At 42.3% G+C, this 19702-nt stretch overlaps 1 protein-coding gene and 2 long non-coding RNA genes across 5 annotated transcripts in view; 2 read left to right on the top strand and 1 right to left on the bottom strand.

Annotated features, from left to right (window-relative positions):
• The window catches only part of LOC116862758 (prostaglandin reductase 1), a 24225-nt gene extending 10245 nt beyond the window's left edge, over positions 1-13980 (top strand). For all 3 annotated transcript variants that reach the window (XM_032850166.1, XM_032850168.1, XM_032850165.1), the window contains 6 exons: positions 131-298; positions 2032-2149; positions 2860-3015; positions 5541-5649; positions 9755-9873; positions 13730-13980. In XM_032850166.1, coding sequence (XP_032706057.1) covers positions 131-298; positions 2032-2149; positions 2860-3015; positions 5541-5649; positions 9755-9873; positions 13730-13840 — 781 coding nt within the window. In that variant the 3' untranslated portion in view covers positions 13841-13980. The remainder of the gene's footprint in view (positions 1-130; positions 299-2031; positions 2150-2859; positions 3016-5540; positions 5650-9754; positions 9874-13729) is intronic.
• The window catches only part of LOC116862761, a 24016-nt gene that overhangs the window by 1631 nt on the left and 2683 nt on the right, over positions 1-19702 (bottom strand). The window contains exon 2 of the long non-coding RNA XR_004381691.1: positions 16832-16833. This is a non-coding gene — a long non-coding RNA (uncharacterized LOC116862761). The remainder of the gene's footprint in view (positions 1-16831; positions 16834-19702) is intronic.
• LOC116862760 overlaps positions 14298-19702 on the top strand; it is a 19601-nt gene continuing 14196 nt past the window's right edge. Inside the window, exon 1 of the long non-coding RNA XR_004381690.1 lies at positions 14298-15019. This is a non-coding gene — a long non-coding RNA (uncharacterized LOC116862760). The remainder of the gene's footprint in view (positions 15020-19702) is intronic.

The raw sequence follows: 19702 nt of genomic DNA, 5'->3' as shown, positions 1-19702 counted from the left end.
CGATGGAGAGATGTGGTGGGATATTTAATCATGGATTATTAACTTTAGTGCCCTTTTAGGAAACCACCCATGCAGCATTCCAACTCCCTTGAAAGAGGTTTCCCATGTCGTAATGTGCTTTATCTTGCAGAGTTGTGGAAAGTAAAAACTCAGCCTTCCCAGCAGGAGCTCTGGTAGTGGCTCGTTCAGGCTGGATGACACACTCTATTTCTGATGGGAAAGATCTGGAAAAGCTACCCGCAGAGTGGCCGGACACCATCCCAGTGTCTTTGGCTCTGGGAACAGTGGGCATGACAGGGTGAGTTTCATGGGTTTATTTCATTTGTTCAAAAACATGACATTCTGGTTTTCTAAAATAGTTTGTTCAGAATGTGGTCAGCACATAGGATGTCTTGCGGCTCTCCAGGCTCCAGAGGTTTAACATTCCCCCAGCGTTTGTGTTGCTTCCTTCATTGGACCTCTGTTTTCTCTGCTAAGCTGGAGATGTTCGTGTGTTTTGCTCTCCAATCTGTTATTGATTGAAGTCCCCCTTAGACCAAAGTGTGCCTTTAATTTTTCCTCTAAGATTCCTTTTCTGTTGACTTCATCTTACCTCTTTTCCATTTTTAGAAGGGTGTGATGTTTGGGAAAGGCCTTGTGTATCTCGGGTCAATATGTCTAACTGAGAGCTGATTTTAGAATTTTCTAGAATGGAAATTGGGATGGGAGGGGTACTGATTGTTATGGGTGGAATGACATAATCAGAAAATGCACCTTCTGCTTCGCATTTGAGGTTACGCTAACTTGTCCAGCACACTCTGGCTTCAGCGTTCATTGGGATGGTGGTTCTGTTGATTCCTAAGAATCACCTGGTTGTATAAAATCCAGGTGTTCATGTTCCAGCATTTCTGAATCAGTGGGTCTGAGGTGGGGCTTGGGAATCCAAATTTTTCGTAAAACTCCAGTTGATTCTGAGGCTGGTGGTACTCCATCTAACTTTCAAAAAACACTGTGGGAATATTAGCTTTTGGGTCCTCAGAAAAAGTGCAGATTTCTGTGCCTTTCACTGCCTCACCTTCAATTTCCAACCCTAATGGGTCCCAGATATACTCAGAGGCAGACGTATAATTTCTGTTTTGTATGGAAATAACTTTACGTGTATTTGTCTGAAATTTTGCAAGCGGCTTAGCAATCACCATAGTGGATACAGATTTCATTGCCTCAGACTCGGGGGTGCAAAAACATAATAAATTCAGTGATTGTTCACATTGTTCAGGTTTAAAACTCAGGATTTCCTTTTTTTCCTATCCCTAAGGTTGATGCAAAGCTCTAAGAGCTAACACAGATTCTGTGTCAGGAGAAGGGAGACAACAACTTCTTGAACTTGATCTGTCTTAGTCTTACACCAGTCTCCTTTTCCCATTGAGTCCTCTGCCACATCGCCTTCCAGGCTGGCCATCCAAGCTAGTGGATTCTTCACCCAGTATTTGTCAGTACTGTCTGAGCTGCATTTCTGTAGACCCTGTAGTTCTTTCTTTGCAAGCTAACTTTGACATCCCCTTTGGGATGAGATGGGGAAATGGCACAAGTTCTTCCATCCCACTTAGGAGCCATGGAAAACTCCCAGTGTCTCTCCAGGACCCCCTTGTGCCTAGACACCACATACCATTCTGTCTGTCCTGTTGATGACATGGAGGCTTTGCTCACGAAGTTCGCCCTCTCCCTAGGACACACATGTTCTAGGACACACTGTTCTAGGAGTCCTCGAGTGGATCTTCTCTTGCTTCTGAGACTTGACCTAGGGATTGACAGGTTCAGCCCCTTTCCATCCAAGTCTCCATTTCTTCTCTAGTTCCCATCATCTTTATTCCTAAGGAGGAGATGGACCATTAGTGGTCAGCAATATTCATTTCCTGTGGGTTTTTTTTAATTTTTTGTCTTTTACTTGGACCCACAGCGCTGGGCTGTCGCGAATGCCTTCAGGATGTATCTGAATGAGTTATAAGGGAAAGCAACAAATCTATCCACATATCTTTAATTTCCTTCCCTCAGGCTAACAGCCTACTTTGGTCTACTTGACATCTGTGGTGTGAAGGGTGGAGAAACAGTGATGGTTAATGCAGCGGCAGGAGCGGTGGGCTCTGTGGTGGGGCAGATAGCTAAGCTCAAGGTAAGTGGCTTCTCCAAGTGCCAAACATTTACTCAACACCCACAGTGTGCAATGAGAACACAATAGTGAACAGAGTAGACCTTTCCCACTCTCACAGAATTCAGTGGAGTGGGTCTTGTTTAGAAGTTGAAGATATATTCAGAATATGAGAGATTTCTGAAGAGCTACTCTCTGTACCAATACAGTCTCTAGTCTCATCCTGAAAGTGCTTTTCAGAATGTTCTCTAGTTCCTCTATGATTAGACAGGATCTAGTCCAATGCTTTAGCCCAAATCAAAGAACAAGGGGGCAGTCACTGGGAGGGCTGACAAGGGGCCTGAGAGTCCCAGAACTGAGCCCAGATTATAGTCTAAAGGACCACTGTACCAAAAGATAGCATGCAAGTAACTGCAAGAGAAGACCAAAAGTAAGGAAACAAGAGAGTCAAATATAAAGGTTGTCAAGCCAGCAACTTAAAACGAGCTGTAAACCATATAACCACAGAGACTGGAATCTACTGATTGGTCAGAGGCAAGCAGAAGTTACAAGTTGGGTTGTAGGCTGATTCAAGGACTAATTTCACCTATAGACCTATTGGCCCATATGGCCATCTTCATATATAAGGCTCAGCACTTAGGGTGTTATTGGGGAACCTGACTGTACTAGCTAGGAGGGGGGTTGGTTCATGCTTTTGACTTATAAATGATTTCCATTTTTCCCTCCCCATTTAGGGCTGCAAAGTTGTTGGAGCAGCAGGGTCTGATGAAAAGGTTGCCTACCTTAAAAAGCTTGGATATGATGTTGCCTTTAACTACAAAACAGTAGAGTCTTTAGAAGAAACTTTGAAAAAAGCCTCTCCTGATGGTTATGATTGTTACTTTGATAACGTGAGTACAAATTGGACTTAATATCTTATTTACTAACAAACTACTATACAAAAGAATATGCTTTTAGAGTTTCCACCTAAAATATGTAAAGAGAGTAAATATGCCTTTAAAAGAACAGGTGTATTGAGATAATAATTTACCCATTTTTAAGCTTTGAACCTAGTGGTTTTTAGTACATTCACAGAATTGTACGATCATCACCACAATCAGTTTTAGAACATTTCATTATCCTGGGACGATGATGCTATACTCATTACAGTCACTCCCCATTGGCCCCCAAAAGTGGTCTTTTGTGACTAGCTTCTTACGCTATACATTAGCATGTTTTCAAGTTTCATCCATGTCGTAATGTGTTTCAGGGCTTCATTCCTTTTTTTTTAATGACCACATAATATTCCATTGCCTGGATATACTGTATTTTATTTATCCATCCATCAATTGATGAGCAGCTGAGTAATTTTTACTTTTTGGCTATTATGCTTAATGTTGCTATGAACATTCCTGATCAAGTTTTTGTGTGGATATATGTTTTCATTTTTCTTGGGTATATACCTATACATGGAATTATTGGGTCATGTGGCACCTCCATATTTAACATTTTGAGGAACTGACAAGCAATTTTGCAAAATGGCTGCACTATTTTACATTCTCGCCAGCAGTGTATGAGGGTTCCAATTTCCCTACATCCTCATAAACACTTACTATCTATGATTTTTATTATGGCTATCCTTGTGGGTTTGAAGTAGAATTTCACTGTGGTTTTGATTTTCACTTCCCTAATTGCTAATGATACTAAATGGCTTTTCATGTACTTATTGTCCATTTGTATATCTTTGGAGATATGTCTGTTCAGATTTCTTGCCCATTTTTCAATTGGGTTGTTGGTTGAGTTTTAAGAGTTCTTCATAAAAGCTCTGATAAGTCCCTTATCAGATATAGTCAATTCTCAATATTCCTTGTAGTTATGTTCTATCAAGCACCACAAACCTTGAACCATTGCTTCTAGGGGAAGTATGTACATTTATGTACATATTTCAACTAGATTATCATCTTAAATACTAAAAACAGTTCTTCCCTACAAGCTTCTATTTTCTTTATTTTTCTTTTCCTTTTTAAAAAGATTTTGTTTATTTGACAGAGATGGGGAGAGAGGAAACACAAGCAGGGGGAGTGGGAGAGGGAGAAGCAGGCTTCCCACTGAGCAGGGAGCCCAATGCTGGGCTCAATCCCCAGACTCTGGGATCATGACCTAAGTGGAAAGCAGATGCTTAACGACTGAGCCACCCAGGGGCCCCTTTCTTTATTTTTCAAAAGAGAAAAGGAGGTTCAGAAGTGGTAAGAAGCTTACCCGAGGCTGCCCCACAAACTCATCCCATATTTGGGATTCACACTCCATCTACCCAGCCCCAGAGCTGGAGCTTTTTTATCCACTCTGCACTGCCCTCTGCTGCTTTCCTTCCCCAGTAATCTCTGGGAGAGCTGAAAAAAGAAGACAGAGCCTTGGCCTTTGTTGACCTTGCCTGGGAACTTTGTGTCTCTTCCGCGGCTCTAGGCTTGTCTCCAAATGATTAGGCAAGCTCTGTGAGTGTTGATTTCCGGGTTATAAATAAATGTTAGCAAGTAATCCCATTCTCAAATACGGAATATACTAATAAGGAGGATTGGCTCTGGTGTGCAATTCTTTTCTCCTGTTCTATGAATTGTTTTTCACTTTCTTTTTTGCTTTTCTTTCACTTTCTTGATGGTGTCCTTTGAAACACAAAAGTTTTAAATTTTGATGAAGGCCGATTTATTTCTCCTTTTGTTGGTTGGGCGTTTGGTGTCATGTCTAAAAAGGCCTTGCCTTATCCAAGGTCACAAAGATTTACTCCTATTTTTTTTTCTTTTTTTCTAAGAGTTTTATGGTGTTAGCCTTATATTTGGGTCCATGATACATTTTAAGTTAATTTTTGTGTATTGTGTAAGAAGGGGTCTGTTTTCATTCTTTTCCATATCCAGTTATTCTACACCATGTGTTGAAAAGACTATTTTTTCCTCCTATTACATTGTTTTGGCCCTCTTGTCAAAAATCAATGAACCATAAAGTAAGGGTTTATTTCTGGACTCTCAAGTTAGTTCTGTTGATCTATATGTCTGTGCCCACACTGTCTTGCTTGGTACAGCTTTGTAGTAAGTTTTGAAATTGGAAAGTGTGAGTCCTCCAGCTTTGTCCTTGATGTGACTTTTGAGTATTTTTTCCATGCTCTTCAATAGGGGCAATGAGATTACTGAACTGATCAGAGAACTCCAAATAAATAATAAAATAAAACGTATAAGTTATATATGGTATGTTCCTACAAATAGAAATGCCCAGCCTCTCGTGTCTTTTTCCAACTGCAATTTTCTGCACTGCTGTGCTAACTCAATCAGGTTTTTTTTTTTTTAATTCTAGAATAAATTTTGTGAAATGATGGATGTGACTTCTCCTGAGTCTTCTAGTGTTTAGATTATTTAACATGGGTTTTGTTTTCATCCTGTCTGTGTAGGTAGGTGGAGAGTTTTCAAACATTGTTATTCCCCAGATGAAGAAATTTGGAAGAGTTGCTATATGTGGGGCCATCTCTACATACAATAGTACTCGCCCGCTTCCCCCAGGTAATGAGCTCATGCACGTGATCACAGAGGTAGAAAGACGAGACAAGGAGAAGATTCATGGATGTGCTATAGGCCAGTGACTATCAAAATGTTAAAAAGCCTTCCTGATATTCTTGATGAAATAGTGTTTATTAAACTAAAACTATATAATTTCATATATTTGTACTAAATAGCTTGTATCACATTTTGATATCGAGAAATAACAGAATCTAAAAATATAGAAGCATGTTGATAATTTTTAAAAGTTTTCGTTTTTTACCTATTGTTTTGGGCAAAGTTGTAAAAAGGAAACCATGATTTGGTTTAGAAACAGAACACCTTGGTCTGGCTGGTGCAGTGTAAGGGTTCTGTAGGATACTTGAGACGTTGCTGGGGAGGTATGGGGTTGGGGGGAGGATGACTTGACGGGTAAAGGGAACAATGAGCTTTCATTTCCTTCCGATGGTAGTGGTGGTGGTTCCTAGAGCAGCAGGACACCCTGGCTCCCCCAAACTGACCATTTCCAATGAGAGGGAAAGGAGTGTGCATTTCCCCTCTGTTCCTGGATTGTCCTTGTTTTGTTTCTGCTGTGCCACTGTCCCCCACTTCTCCACTCTCCTATGCAGACACCGCCCCCTCCCCTCCATACCACAGAGATCCAAAAGCAGTATCAACTAGAGAACTGTATTCCTTAAGTCCTGCTTCTCTGAGAGACATGATACATGCCTCTTACTCCGTGGGTTGGGAGATGAATGACAAGAGGACCAGAGGCTTTTTTTTTTTTTAAAGATTTTATTTTTTACTTGATAGAGATCATAAGCAGGCAGAGAGGCAGGCAGAGAGAGAGAAGGGGAAGCAGGCTCCCCGCTGAGCAGAGAGCCCAATGCGGGGCTCCATCCCAGGACCCTGAGATCATGACCTGAGCCGAAGGCAGAGGCTTAACCCACTGAGCCAACCAGGTGCCCTGACCAGACGCTTTTTAAATCCTATCAGCAAGAGACTAAAAGACAGGTCTTCTGAACTCCTCATACAGAGTCCTTCTCTACTACAATTCTTTTTTATTTTTTGAGATTCTTTTGTTTTGTTTTATTTTTTAAACTTTATTTTAGAGAGAGAGGGAGCCAGTGCAGGCGAGGAGAAGAGGCTGAGGGAGAGAATCTCATGCAGACCCCAAGCTAACATGGGGCCTGATCCCACAACACTGAGATCAAGACCCGAATGGAAACCAAGAGTCAGTCACTCAATAGACTGAGCCATGCAGGCGTCCCTCAAGACTGCCACAGCTCTGTGCTGTTCGTGAGATTACAGATTTATCTGTGGTCCAAAAAAAGGAGAAAAAAGAGCAAAAAGGAATCTTGGAGAGTGTCTTCGGGATCTGGAAGGATAGCCATAAATAAATTGGGTGTTCATTCCGTGATGGGTTTCACTTATGGGAATGAAACCCTAGAGCCCAGCTAGTCAACAACCCCACAACCACATTGAGACAAGTGAGCAAGACTGGAAGGGGCTGAGAAAGGACAGCTTGTAGATTCCCTCTTGGTTGTGAAAAATCAAAGATACTACCTTCTCTAAGAAGACTCCAGGTACATTTGGCAGTCTTATTGTCAAAGACTTTTTCCCCTGTATTTTCCTAACTGAAGCTAAGCTAGAATCATGGGAAATCTTCTGCCTGCCCATTGAGCAAAGCTCCAGGATGCATTTTCTTGACCGTAGTCCAATTAGGTACAGCCAAATATTTTGGGTCCAGTAACTTGATCTAGTCTTTTTAGCAATTAGGGTTTGGAAGTTCAGCTGCTCAGATAGGTCTTTGAGACATCAGCTGGCCTTGTCCATCCATTTTAGACGAGATTCTGCCCTGCCTCTGATCTCCAGAAATTCTGACATATTTCACTGTTAGGATAGCTCAGGGGTAATTAATTATTTCCCGGCTTTAATGCCACATTAAAGTGCCACATTCTTTTTTTTTTTCTTTGATGGGTTTTAACTATACTTTGTTTTATTTTTTTAAGATTTTATTTATTTCAGAGACAGAGCATGAGTTGGCGGGGAGGAAGTAGAGGGAGAGGGAGAGGCAGACTCCCGCTGAGCAGGGAGCCCAACATGGGGCTCAGTCCCAGAACCCTGAGATCATGACCTGAGCTAAAGGCAGATAGTCAACTGAGTCATCCAGGTGCCTCAACTTTTTTTAATTTAAATTCAATTAATTAACATATAGTGTATTATTAGTTTCTTGATTCATCAGTTGTATATAATATCCAGTGCTCATTCCATCAAGTGCCCCCCTTTAATGCCCATCACCCAGTTACCTCATCCCGCCACCCCCCTCCCCTGCAGCAACCTTCAGTTTATCTCTTATGGTTTGTCTCCCTCTCTGATTTCATCTTGTTTTATTTTTCCCTCCCTGCCGTATTCTTATTGATCCCAATAAAGAAACCGTATTCCCATCAGGGCGGATAAGCCCAGAAATAGTATTTCATCCCCTTCCAAGATGAGGAAATAAGGATTCCAATCCCTAACCTAAAAAGAAATATGGTTGCTGTGGGTCTTCTGAAGAAGCCCTCTTTGTGCCAGAGGAACCTAGCGTCTGGATGTGCCACTCTTCTGTGTCACCCTCATGTCTCACTCATCTTGCAACAGTTTCTTTTGATTTAGGAAAAAGCCCCATTTTTCTTACTGCTCCTGTGACTTTCTTCAAAATACTGAGTGGGAACCTTCAGCTTGAGTGATGCCAGTCACCAAGGACGTCACAAAAAAATTCTGCCAGTCACCTTGGCTCTTCTTCCTGGGCATTTTCACCTGACTTCCTGGAACTTTTCACACTATGCTCAGGGGTCATTCCCTCGGTTTCCGGTCCCTTCAGATCCTTGGGAAAACAAGCCAGACAACAACACACCCTTTTCTCTCACACACAGAAGTGTACTACCTTCTTAATAGGCTGCCCGGTAGCCTAGGGCTTTTTCTAGGCTGGTGGTTCTCAAAGTGTGGGCCCAGGATCAACAGCATCATCCTCTCCTGAGAACTATAGAAATATAGATTCTTGGGATCCACTCCATATCCACAATCAGAAATTGGGGGAGCAGCCAGAGTCCTCTTTCCACGAACTCTCCATGTGATTCTCATACACACCAAATTGCGAGACCGCTGTTTGGGCCGACTCATGGTATCCCAAAATGATGAGGCCCGGGACAGGTAGAATCACTGAGCCTCTTGATCTGTTCTCTCTTGGCTCTCTCAATAGCTTTTTTATATCTGCTTTGAGAAGAGAACAAGAGAAAGGGCTATGCCATAGAATGAGTGCAGTAAGTCATAAAGAAAAGAACATGTGAAGTATTGGGACTATCAGGGTATTTATGCCTGAGTAGCACAGAAATATTTCCCCAGGTTATCTTCAGGACCTCTTTCTTTTCCATAGAACTGTTCAGGACGTTTTTGGTGGGTCTTGCCCCTAGCAGGTGAAGGCTGAACATCTGCTGGCTTCCTGGCCTGTGTAAGGGCTCTGAGTATGTGTCAGTCCGATTGCTGCTGTGACAAATTATCTCAAGTTTAGTGGCTAGCAACAACACAGATTTATTGTCTTATAGTTCTGGGGATCAAAAGTCTACAATGGGTCAGTAGGGCTGAATTCTTTCTGAAGGCTCAACTGGCTGTTAACTTGCCTTTTCCAGCTTCTAGAGGCTGCTGCATTCCCTGGCTCGTGGTCCCTTCCTCCATCCACAAAGCCCACAGCACAGAGTCTCCCAGTATCTCTCCCTCTCTCTCTTACTCACTCTGATCTGTGTTTCCAGCATTGCACATTTTTTCCTGCTTCTGATTTTTCTGCCTCCTTTACAGGGACGCTCGTGATTATAATGGGCCCACTGAGTAATACCCAATAATCTCTTCAGCTAAAGGCTCTTAACTTGATCATACCTGCACAGTCCCTTTTGCCACGCAAGGCAAGAAATTCACAGCCATCTTTGGGGACTGTGATTCTGACTGCCTCAGAGGCCAGGTTGATTTATGGAGAGCCCCATGGATCAGAAACGAGTGGAGAAATCTAGAACAGTGACGTGACTTGTACTGCTTGTGTTTTTGCCACGGCCACCTCCCTGGACCCTGTCACCTAAATGTGTCCTCCCATTCACAGGCCCACCCCCAGAGAACATTATCTATCAGGAGCTCCGCATGGAAGGGTTCATCGTCACCCGCTGGCAAGGAGAGGTCCGCCAGAAGGCTCTGAAAGACTTGCTGCAGTGGGTCATGGAGGTAACTGTCCCCCTGTTGCACACAAGAACCCATTCCCTCTCCACACTATAGGTTTCACCTCCACGGCGAATACAGGTGCATCTCCCTGCTCCCCCTTTTAGAATAAAATCCCAGAGAGAGTTGTTTACACTCACTGTCCTCAGTTCCTCTCTGTCCATTCTTTCTTAAACCCACGTATCAGGCTTGTACCCTCTTGCCATTCTACCAGATTGCCTTTGTCAAGGCTGATGATGTCCTCATGCTGTGAACTGCAAGGGTCAGTGGCTCACATCCTGTGGCTGTGGCGAGCATTTGACAGAGGTGATCACGCTCTCCTCAGTACACTTTCTTCCCTGGGCTCTCGGTTTTCCTTGAAGATTTGTCCTTCTCAGAGGATCTCCTCCTCTGCCAGCTCCTTTCCTGCTCTACAAATGAATAACAGAGTGTCCCAAGGGATGGGACTGGGTTCACTGGGCTTCTTTTCTTCTCTACCCACAGTCTACCTATCCCTTACATAGCTCAGCCTGGCTCTTGGCCTTAAATATCCTCCAGATGCTGACGGCTCCTGAACGTCTGTCTCCAGCCTGGGGCTCTGCCTCGGACTCTTGGCTGCTCAGCAGCAGCTACACGCGCATGAGTAATACACATCTTTGACTCAACACGTCAAAAACTAAATATGTCTTGATCTTTCCTGCCAGACCCATTCCATATACAGATCTCACCATGTCAGTTACAGCAATTCTATCCTCCTAGTTGCTCAATCTAAAAACCTTGAAATCATGTCTTTGATTCCTTTCTTTCTCTCCTACCCACACCTCCTCTGTCAGCAAATTCTGTTGGCTCAATCTTCAAGATACCCACAGAATCTGGCCAGCTGTTCCACCTCCGCTACTTCCACCCATGTCCAGGCCACCATCCGTTCTAGCCTGGATGTTGCAGGAGCCTCTGTGTGATCTCCTGACTTTATGTCCCAACAGACAATTCCCAACACAGCTGCCAGAGTGACCTTTTAAAGCACAACAAACCATGTCATTCTTCAGCTCAGATCTCTGCAAAACTCCCCATTTCATATAGAATAAAACCTACAAGGCTATACATGATCTGACCTTCATTACCTCTGTAATTTTATTTCTTAGCATTCACCCCCGTGCTCACTCTGCCCAATCTCTCCCCACCTCCCTCTGTCCCTCTGTAACTGCTTCCTTAATTTGCTCATTCCCTTTAGGACTTTGTTAAAAACTACCTGCTGAATGAGGCAACTTTTAAAATGGCCCTATTTTAAATTGCAATCCCCCCTCATTTTTAAAAATTTATTTATTTTTGGGGAGAGAGCATGCATGTGAGTGTGTGTGCTTGCAAGCCAGGGTGGGTGGGGGGAGGACAAGCAGATTGTACACTCAGCACAGAATCCACTGAGGGGCTTGATCCCATGACCCTGAGATCACAACCTTGAGATCATGACCTGAGCAGAAACCAAGAGTCTGATGCTTAACCGACGGAGCCACACAGGTGTGCCTGCAATCCCCCTTCATTCTTGATCCTCCTTATCTTGCTTTTACCCATAGCAATGATCACCTTTTAACATAATGTATTCTATAATTCTCGCATATTTGTCGCCCGTCTCCCTGTGGTGAGAATGTAACCTCCACAAAGGCGGTAACATTTGTGCATTGTCGAATACATCCGGAGATGTATATAATCGTGCTGTGGGCTTCCAGGCCCTTGGTTGGTGTCTTCTTAGGGCCATGACCTCAGATCCACAGGAGAAGCCTATCCCCTTGTCCCGTGCTGTGATACTGTCCCACCGTACACCACATGGTTATTCAGAACACTGCATAGCAACCAAGGGCCATCATTTTAGTGTTAGAGGGGAAGCAGTATCACACTTCTAAGCTCCTGGCTTGATCATCGTTTCCCAACCCAGAGCAAAAGATTGCTCTTCTGGCAGCCACGGAGCTTGGTGCTTTTCCCAGTCCAGCACTTGGAGTGCTGAGCTGGGCTCTTTCCAGGAAGCTGAGAAGAGCTGAATGATTTTTAAGTTCCCAGTGTGGATCCTCTTTGTCCCTGTTGGTGAAATCTGATCTATCCCTCCCACGGTCACAGCTGATGACACGAAGCCACTGTGCTGGGGTCCTGCATGCCTCCTTCTGACAGAATGGACCTAATGACAGTTTTGTTTTCAGTAACTAGTAAATTGGCCTAATTTCTCTCTCTCTTTTTTTTAAAGATTTTATTTATTTATTTGACAGAGAAAGATCATAAGTTGACAGAGAGGCAGGCAGAGAGAGAGAGGGAAGCAGGCTCCCTGCTAAGCAGAGAGCCCGATGCGGGACTCGATCCCAGGACCCTGAGATCATGACCTGAACCGAAGGCAGAGGCTTAACCCACTGAGCCACCCAGGCGCCCCTAATTTCTCTCTTATTTTTTTTTCCTCATCACTTCGCCTTCTGAAAAATACACTTTTCTTTTAGAATCGTTTTCAATTTACAGAAAAATCACAAAGTTAGGGGGTGCCTGGGTGGCTCAGTCATTAAGTGGCTGCCCTTGGCTCAGGTCATGATCTCAGGGTCCTGGGATCGAGCCCCAAATTGGGCTCCCTGCTCAGTGGGGAATCTGCTTCTCCCTCTGCCTCATCCCCTGCTTGTGCTCTCTCTCTCTCTCTCTGTCTCTGCTGTGTCTCTGTCAAATAAATAAATAAAATCTTAAAAAAATAAAAATCACAAAGTCAGTACAAAGAGTTTCCATAGGCCCTGTATGCTGTACTTTTTTTTTTTTTTTTTTTTGACAGACAGAGATCACAAGTAGGCAGAGAGGCAGGCAGAAAGAGGGGAGGAAACAGGCTCCCTGCTGAGCAGAGAGCCCGAAGCGGGGCTCGATCCCAGGACTCTGGGATCACGACCTGAACCGAAGGCAGAGGCTTTAACCTACTGAGCCACCCAGGCACCCCCCTGTATGCTGTACCTTAATTTACCATATTATTAACACTTTTATATTAGTATTCATCCTCTACTTTGAACTTTTAAACTTTGGGTTACAGCTTTTAACCCCTTTCCAGGTTCTTTGTCTCTTTAAGAACAGGAAAAAGCTGGGGCTTTCTAGTCAAGGGTTCAAATCCCAGCTTCCATACATATTAGTTGCACGACCACCAGGCAAACAGTCCCTCTGTAAATCCATACCAGGTGCTGAGCCATCACTGGAATATATTAGGAAAGTAAGTGATGTCAGTATATTAGGAAAGTAAGTAAGTAAGTAACTCCGGTCTCCACATAAGGCCCCTTTAAAAAAAAAACCTTGAAAATGTAAATTAATTCCACTTAGTAGACTGCCTTGTAGTAGAAAGAAAAATAAATCCTCAGTAAATGAACCCTTCCCTCTCACACTCCTAAATGAATATTCAACATATATTGAAAGAATCTGGGCTGGATGTGAGGGCAGACTATTACACTACCATGGTATTTACATTTGCCAAACAGGCTCAGCCTCTTCAGGGATCAAAGAGGCCATGATGCTACATCATGAAGCAACCGGAAGGATTAAAGCAGATAATATCCTGCAAGGGGGCCCCTTTTTCCATCTTCTTCCATCTCCTCTGAGATCATCACCTTATTAAACTTCCCATATAATTTACTTAGAAATTGCTTGTTCACTTCCTGTGACACTTCTCCTATTATTATGCTGTGATCTAATACCTATTATCAAAGTTTTATTTGTACTTTGTGGATCATGCCCCAAGATCGATTATAAGTTCATGGGGGGGTGGACAGAGCCTCCATCTTAGATTTCCAGGTTTCCCATAGTGTACCTGATTAATTTGATGAGAAGAGTATCATTTAGAATATGAAATTAATCTGTTATATTTGTTGTCGTTCTGATACAGGGTAAAATCCAATACCACGAATACATCACTGAAGGATTTGAAAACATGCCAGCTGCATTTATGGGAATGCTGAAAGGAGATAATTTGGGAAAAACAATAGTGAAAGCATGAAAAAAATGACACATGGAATCTAGCATTTGGATGATTAATTTCTTTTTAACCATTTAGTAAAAATATGTTTTACCTTTATTATCTAAGAAACAGTCATTGTGATGAGTTTCATCTACCTAATAAAACACAGTTAACTGGTATGTAATTGGAATAGAGAGTGAAAATTTCACAGTGGATAATGGCCAATCACCTCACTCCCTATTACTGTTCCTTCTGGCTTATGGTGCAAACTAATGGTTTGGAGTCCAAAAGTTTACTGCTTCGGTGACTTTGGAGTTCTGATTTTTTTTTTTTTTTCTGATCTGTAAAGTGAGGATAGTATCATCAGCTTTATATATGTATTACAAATTTATTTAAAACACCAGCATAGGGGTACCTGGGTGGCTCAGCCCGTTAAACAACTGACTCTTGATTTCAGCTCAGGTCATGATCTCAGGGTTGTAGGACCGATTTCTGCGTCAGGCTCCAAGGTCAGTGGGAAGTCTGCTTCAGATTCTCTCCCTCTCCTTTGATCCCTTTCCCCTCACTGCATACACACTGTCTCTCTAAAATAAAAAATTAAAAAATCTTTAAAACAAAACACAAACACCTGCATAATGCATAGCCTGTATTAGGGACACAGTACATTTAGCTACCTTCCTGTAGAAATTAGTGAAGTCATAAAGTTACCACCCTCATTGCTTATTACATGAGAAGAAATAATCATTGCTAATGTATGGTGGTCTCAAGGCAGCTGAGTCTAATAACATCACACCAAGGAAGGGATTTATTGTTCCATAGGTATGTATCAATAAGTTTTGATACAATTCGTCTCCAGGGAAGAGAACTGAGGAGTGCCTGAAGGGCAGGGATAAGAAAGAAACTTCACACTATATAACATTTTGTGCTTTTTAAATTCTGAATCTTACAAATTATTTATCCACTATTAAAAATACAATTAAAGAAACAAAAGTCCTTGCCCTCCCCATTCCATATGGGGAAAGTAAAACATATGTATGAGTGAAAACTCAGGAAAGTGTGGGGGTACACTCACCCAAGATGGGCACCTCTGGTGTCTTTAACTCAAAGATATTCATACTGAACCTTCAGCAATTACAGTGCAAGTTTTCCCACCATGGTGCTACTGGTGCCCATGGAGATTTCTGTTCTTGGGCTTCAACTCCAATAGCACAAGTCTCTGTGCATCTTATTATATGTAAATTATACCTCAACACACTTAATTTTTAAAAAGAAGAAAAAATATGTCCAGTGCAAAAAACATGGGCCACAAGATAGGAGCTTTCCAGATACCAAACTACCACAGACTCCTGACTTACTCAGAGGGAGAGAGACAGACAATAATCAGCCAGGGTAAGGCCGAAGTCTGAGAGATCCACAACCACACAGTATGTACTTTTTGGGAAAGCCTCCCAAGCAGGCATTAATATTTTCAACTTCAGAGGAGACAGGAGGAACACAGGGCTTCCTGTTTCCCCCACTTCCATCTACATCTTCTGGAATTTATCTTGGTCCCAACAGTAAAATAGGTATCTGTCTTAATTTTTTCCAAGTTATAAGCCAGTTTTCCCTACATCATTTATGGAATCCATCTTTCCTTCATTGACTTGAAATATATCTTTTACTATGTTTTCTATTTGTAGGTACTTGGTTCCATATCTAGACTCACCCACTCAAAACACAAAGATGTGTGTTTCATTGTTTTGCTACTAATGTGAATAGGATTTTTTTCCATTGCATTTTTTAGTTATTGCTAGAGCTTGGGAAAGTTTTAAAATACATCTCTCAGTCTATGCACAATTATGCATTTTTGTAATAAAGTATTAAAAGAGTGCCCTTTTTAATACAGTATTTCAGAATAACTCATTTTTAAAGTTTTATTTTACTTAAATTCAGTTAATTATGTATATCATTAGTTTCAGAAGATTAACTCATTTAAAATACTTGCCATAGTGTTTTAGCCTGATGCTTAATACAACTATTGCCAAGTGGCTAATTGGACTTGATATGATACAACTCATTGTGATTTTTGCCAGCATGCAATAGTCCACAATTCAAGTATTTGGAGTTTATGTTCTGTGAACTTGTGTATGTCCCAAGAATATAATTTTTTCAGTGCAATTTCATAGTAAAGTGACAGTCAACAGCCTACAAATGAAAGATGAAGAATTTCCAGATAAAGAACCAGGCAGGACATCAATACTGACAGCGTATTATCAGCCCAATTGAAAAAGTTTAACAAGATCTACAGAGCTTCTAATTTTAAGGGAGTAAGAAATCTGCCTTCTTGTCTGGAAAATCATCCAAAACAACCTAGGTCATAAGAAACAGAAAAACAAACTCCATTTAAGAAAAATTAAGAGGAACCAGTAGGATTTTTGTAACCCGTTGTCATAAGAAAGACAGGCAATAACAAGCGATGGCAAAGAGGTGAAAAATCGATTCTGCCAATTTACTCACACATTGCTGATGGGGATGTAAAGTGGTGGGACCCCTCTGGGAAACAGTTCAGGAATTCTTCAAAATGCTAGGCAGAGTTGCCATGTACACCACACTCACAGTTTCACTCACTGGTATACACCAAAGAATTGAAATCATACGTCCACACAAAAACTTATACCCAAATGTTCATAGCAGCATTATTCATAATAGCCCAAAGAAGAAACAACCCAATGTCCATCAAATGATGAATGGCTGTAATGTGGTATATCCGTACAATGGAACACTATTCAGCCATAAAAAGGAATGAAGTACTGATACACGCTACAACATAGATTTTTAGAAACATCAGGCTAACTGAAAGAAAACAGACACAAAAGGCCATTCATTGTATGATTTTTTAAAAAAAGATTTTATTTACTTATTTGGGAGAGAGAGTGAATGAGAGAGAAAGGGAGAAGGAGAAGCAGACTCCCTGCTGAGCAAGGAGCCTGATACAGGATTCCATCCCAGTAACTCCCAGATCATGACCTGAGCCCAAGACAGACATGTAACTACTGAGCCACCCAGGTGCCCCTGTATGATTCTATTTATATGGAATGTCCAGAAAAACAGGCAAATTTAGAGACAAAGTAGATTAGTGGTTGTACAGATTGGGAAGGGGGAAGTAGGAAGTGATGGCTAATAGGTATGGAATTGATTTGGGGAGAGATAAAAATATTCTTGAATTATATAGTGGTGATAGTTTTTTTTTCTTTTTTTTTTAAAAAACGATTTTATTTATTTGAGATAGCAAGCATGAGCAGAGGGAGGGGCTGAGAGAGAGGGAGAAGCAGGCTCCCGGCTGAGCAGGGAGCCCCATATGGGGCTTGATTCCAGGATCCTGGTATCATGACCTGAGCCAAAGGCTAACAATTAACTGACTGAGCCACACAGGCACCCCTATAGTGGTAATAGTTGCACATCTTTGTGACAATACTAAAACCACTAAATTGTACACTTCAAAGAAATGAATTTTTGCAGTATTATTCACGATAGCCAAGGTATGAAAACAACGTAGTGTCCATTAAGAGATGAATGGATAAAGAAAACACTCTCACACACACAAATATCCTTCAGCTTTAGAAAAGGAAATTGCCATTTGCAACATGGATAAAACAGGGCATTATGCTTAGTGAAACAAGCCAGGAAAAGACAAATACTAGGTGGCATCACTTATATGTGGAATCTAAAAAGGAAAGGAAAAAGTCGAACTCATGGGAACAGTAGAAAAGTAGTTGCCAGGGGTTGGAGGTGGTAAGAAATAGGAAGAGGTTGGTAAAGGGGTACAAATTCAGTTATTAGATAACTAAGTCCTAAGGACTTGTTAGTGTGTAACATGATGAGCGTAGTTGATAACACTGCATTATATAATTGAAATTTGCTAGGAGTAGAATTTAAAATGTTCCCCTCAAAAAAAGGTAAATATGTAAAGTGATGGATGTATGAATTAACTCAACTGGAGAGGGGGATCATTTCACAATATATATACCAAATCATCACTCTTTATGCTTAAAAAATTAAGAAACACATGAAACCCCAAGCAATATTGTATGAAGACACATACTGTTTAGGAACTTGCATTGACAGGACAGGCAAAAAAAAAAAAAAAAAAAAAAAAGGCACAACTGCCTTCTTCCAAAGGGTACTGATAAAACCTATAAAGATTTGGGAAGTGTAGATGTCAGGTAATCTGGAAGTGAGGAGGCAACCAAGGAGGCTACAAAGATAGTACTTGAAAAGTACAAAAAGAGCGGTTCAAGGGGCACCTGGGTGGCTCAGTGGGTTAAGCCTCTGCCTTCAGCTCAGGTCATGATCTCAGGGTCCTGGGATCAAGCCCCACATCCAGCTTCCTGCTCAGTGGGGAGCCTGCTTCTCCCTCTGCCCCTTCCCCTCCCCTTGCTTGTGTTCTCTCTCTCTCTCTCTCTCTCTCAAATAAATAAAATCTTAGAAAGGAAGGAAAGGAGGGAGGGAGAAAGAGAGAAGAGAAGGGAAGAGGAGTAGTTCAAGCCTACAGTACCACTCCTACCTTGCTTGGCATTTATCTATCCATAACCCCCCAGAGAAAACTGAAGTATGAACTGTTACCAAGTGGAACCTGAAAGGCTTTTAACTAGGGTCCCTCCGCCCTGGAAGAAGGTGGAAATGAGATGTCAGGTTGAAAACAGATTAAGTGGAAGTCTAAGGCGGGGGTGTGAGTGGACTTCAACTCCCATCCCACAAGGCTGCTTTCTTCCACCTAGCCCACAATAGCCAGCTGTATGAACCCTGGCAGTTTAGCTCCCTCTCTAGAATCCTATAGATCCTTCCTGAGAAATTACACTGCTTCAAGGATGACTGACAGACACTGACATTTGGGGGTCCCCAAGGCAAAAACTAAGTGACAATCGTCCTTCTGTGAAGCCCACAAATTGACCTACCACTCCCATGTACTCAAGCTTCTAAGAGACCCTGGACTTGCAGGTGGAAACATTCATCAACAGACTTTGGATTGCCTCCCTTAGGAAAAGAGGATAGGTACTGTGTGGGGGGAATCACGAAAGGACATAGTGATCAGGACAGGTTGTGGCTGACGCAATCCATGTGCTCACAATGAGGGGAAGACAATTTCCCAGCCTCCTCTGTGGTGAGGTGTCATGTGACTGATTTCTGGCCAATGGAAAAGAACAGAAATGATTTCTAAGCCACATGTTCCCAGTTTCCGGGTTAGAGCATCCTTAGCACCACAATCAGCTTTTCACAGTGCCCTTAGGCGCAATTAGGTAAGAAATACCTAACTGCCCCATTTGCTAAAAAGGTCCAGACAATAGTAGTTGGTGCTATGCTGTGTTTTCCTAATATGTAAAATATCCTGGGAAACCCCTATGAGTTCTCTACAGTGACCTGGGACATCTTGGCACCCAGTGGGGACCCATGGTTCCTTTTGATTGATCTCTTTAAAAATTTTATTCATTTATTTGAGGGAGAGCATGCAAGCAAGAAAGCAGCCGGGGGAGAGGGAGAAGCAGACTCCCCACTGAGTAGCGAGTCTGATATGGGGCTCCATCCCAGGACCCTGAGATCATAACCTGAGCTGAAGGCAGATGCCTAACCAACCACAGGAGCCCCAGGACCCATGGTTCTAAGCTGCTTCCAGGTTAGTGTTTAAATATATATGTATAAATGTATAATGCTCCCGTTCTTGACTTCTTTGCCTCTGGGGCCTCCCAATGGCATAGCTACAAAATGTTGGAACGCAACAAAATGCAGGAAGCCTGTCTGGGAAATGAACTGTTATTCAGTTAAGCCACTTGGATCTCTTGGGCTCCCTGGCTAGCGCTGCTTACTCCGACCCTGTATTGTCCAATACGGTAGCCACATAAATCTACTGAGAACCACGGTAATGAA

Source organism: Lontra canadensis, unplaced genomic scaffold (genome assembly GCF_010015895.1).
Source record: "Lontra canadensis isolate GAN:19392208 unplaced genomic scaffold, GSC_riverotter_1.0 scaffold317, whole genome shotgun sequence".
NCBI lineage: Eukaryota > Metazoa > Chordata > Mammalia > Carnivora > Mustelidae > Lontra > Lontra canadensis.
Note: the sequence above shows the minus strand (reverse complement) of the source record. Positions and strands in the feature narration are given on the sequence as shown.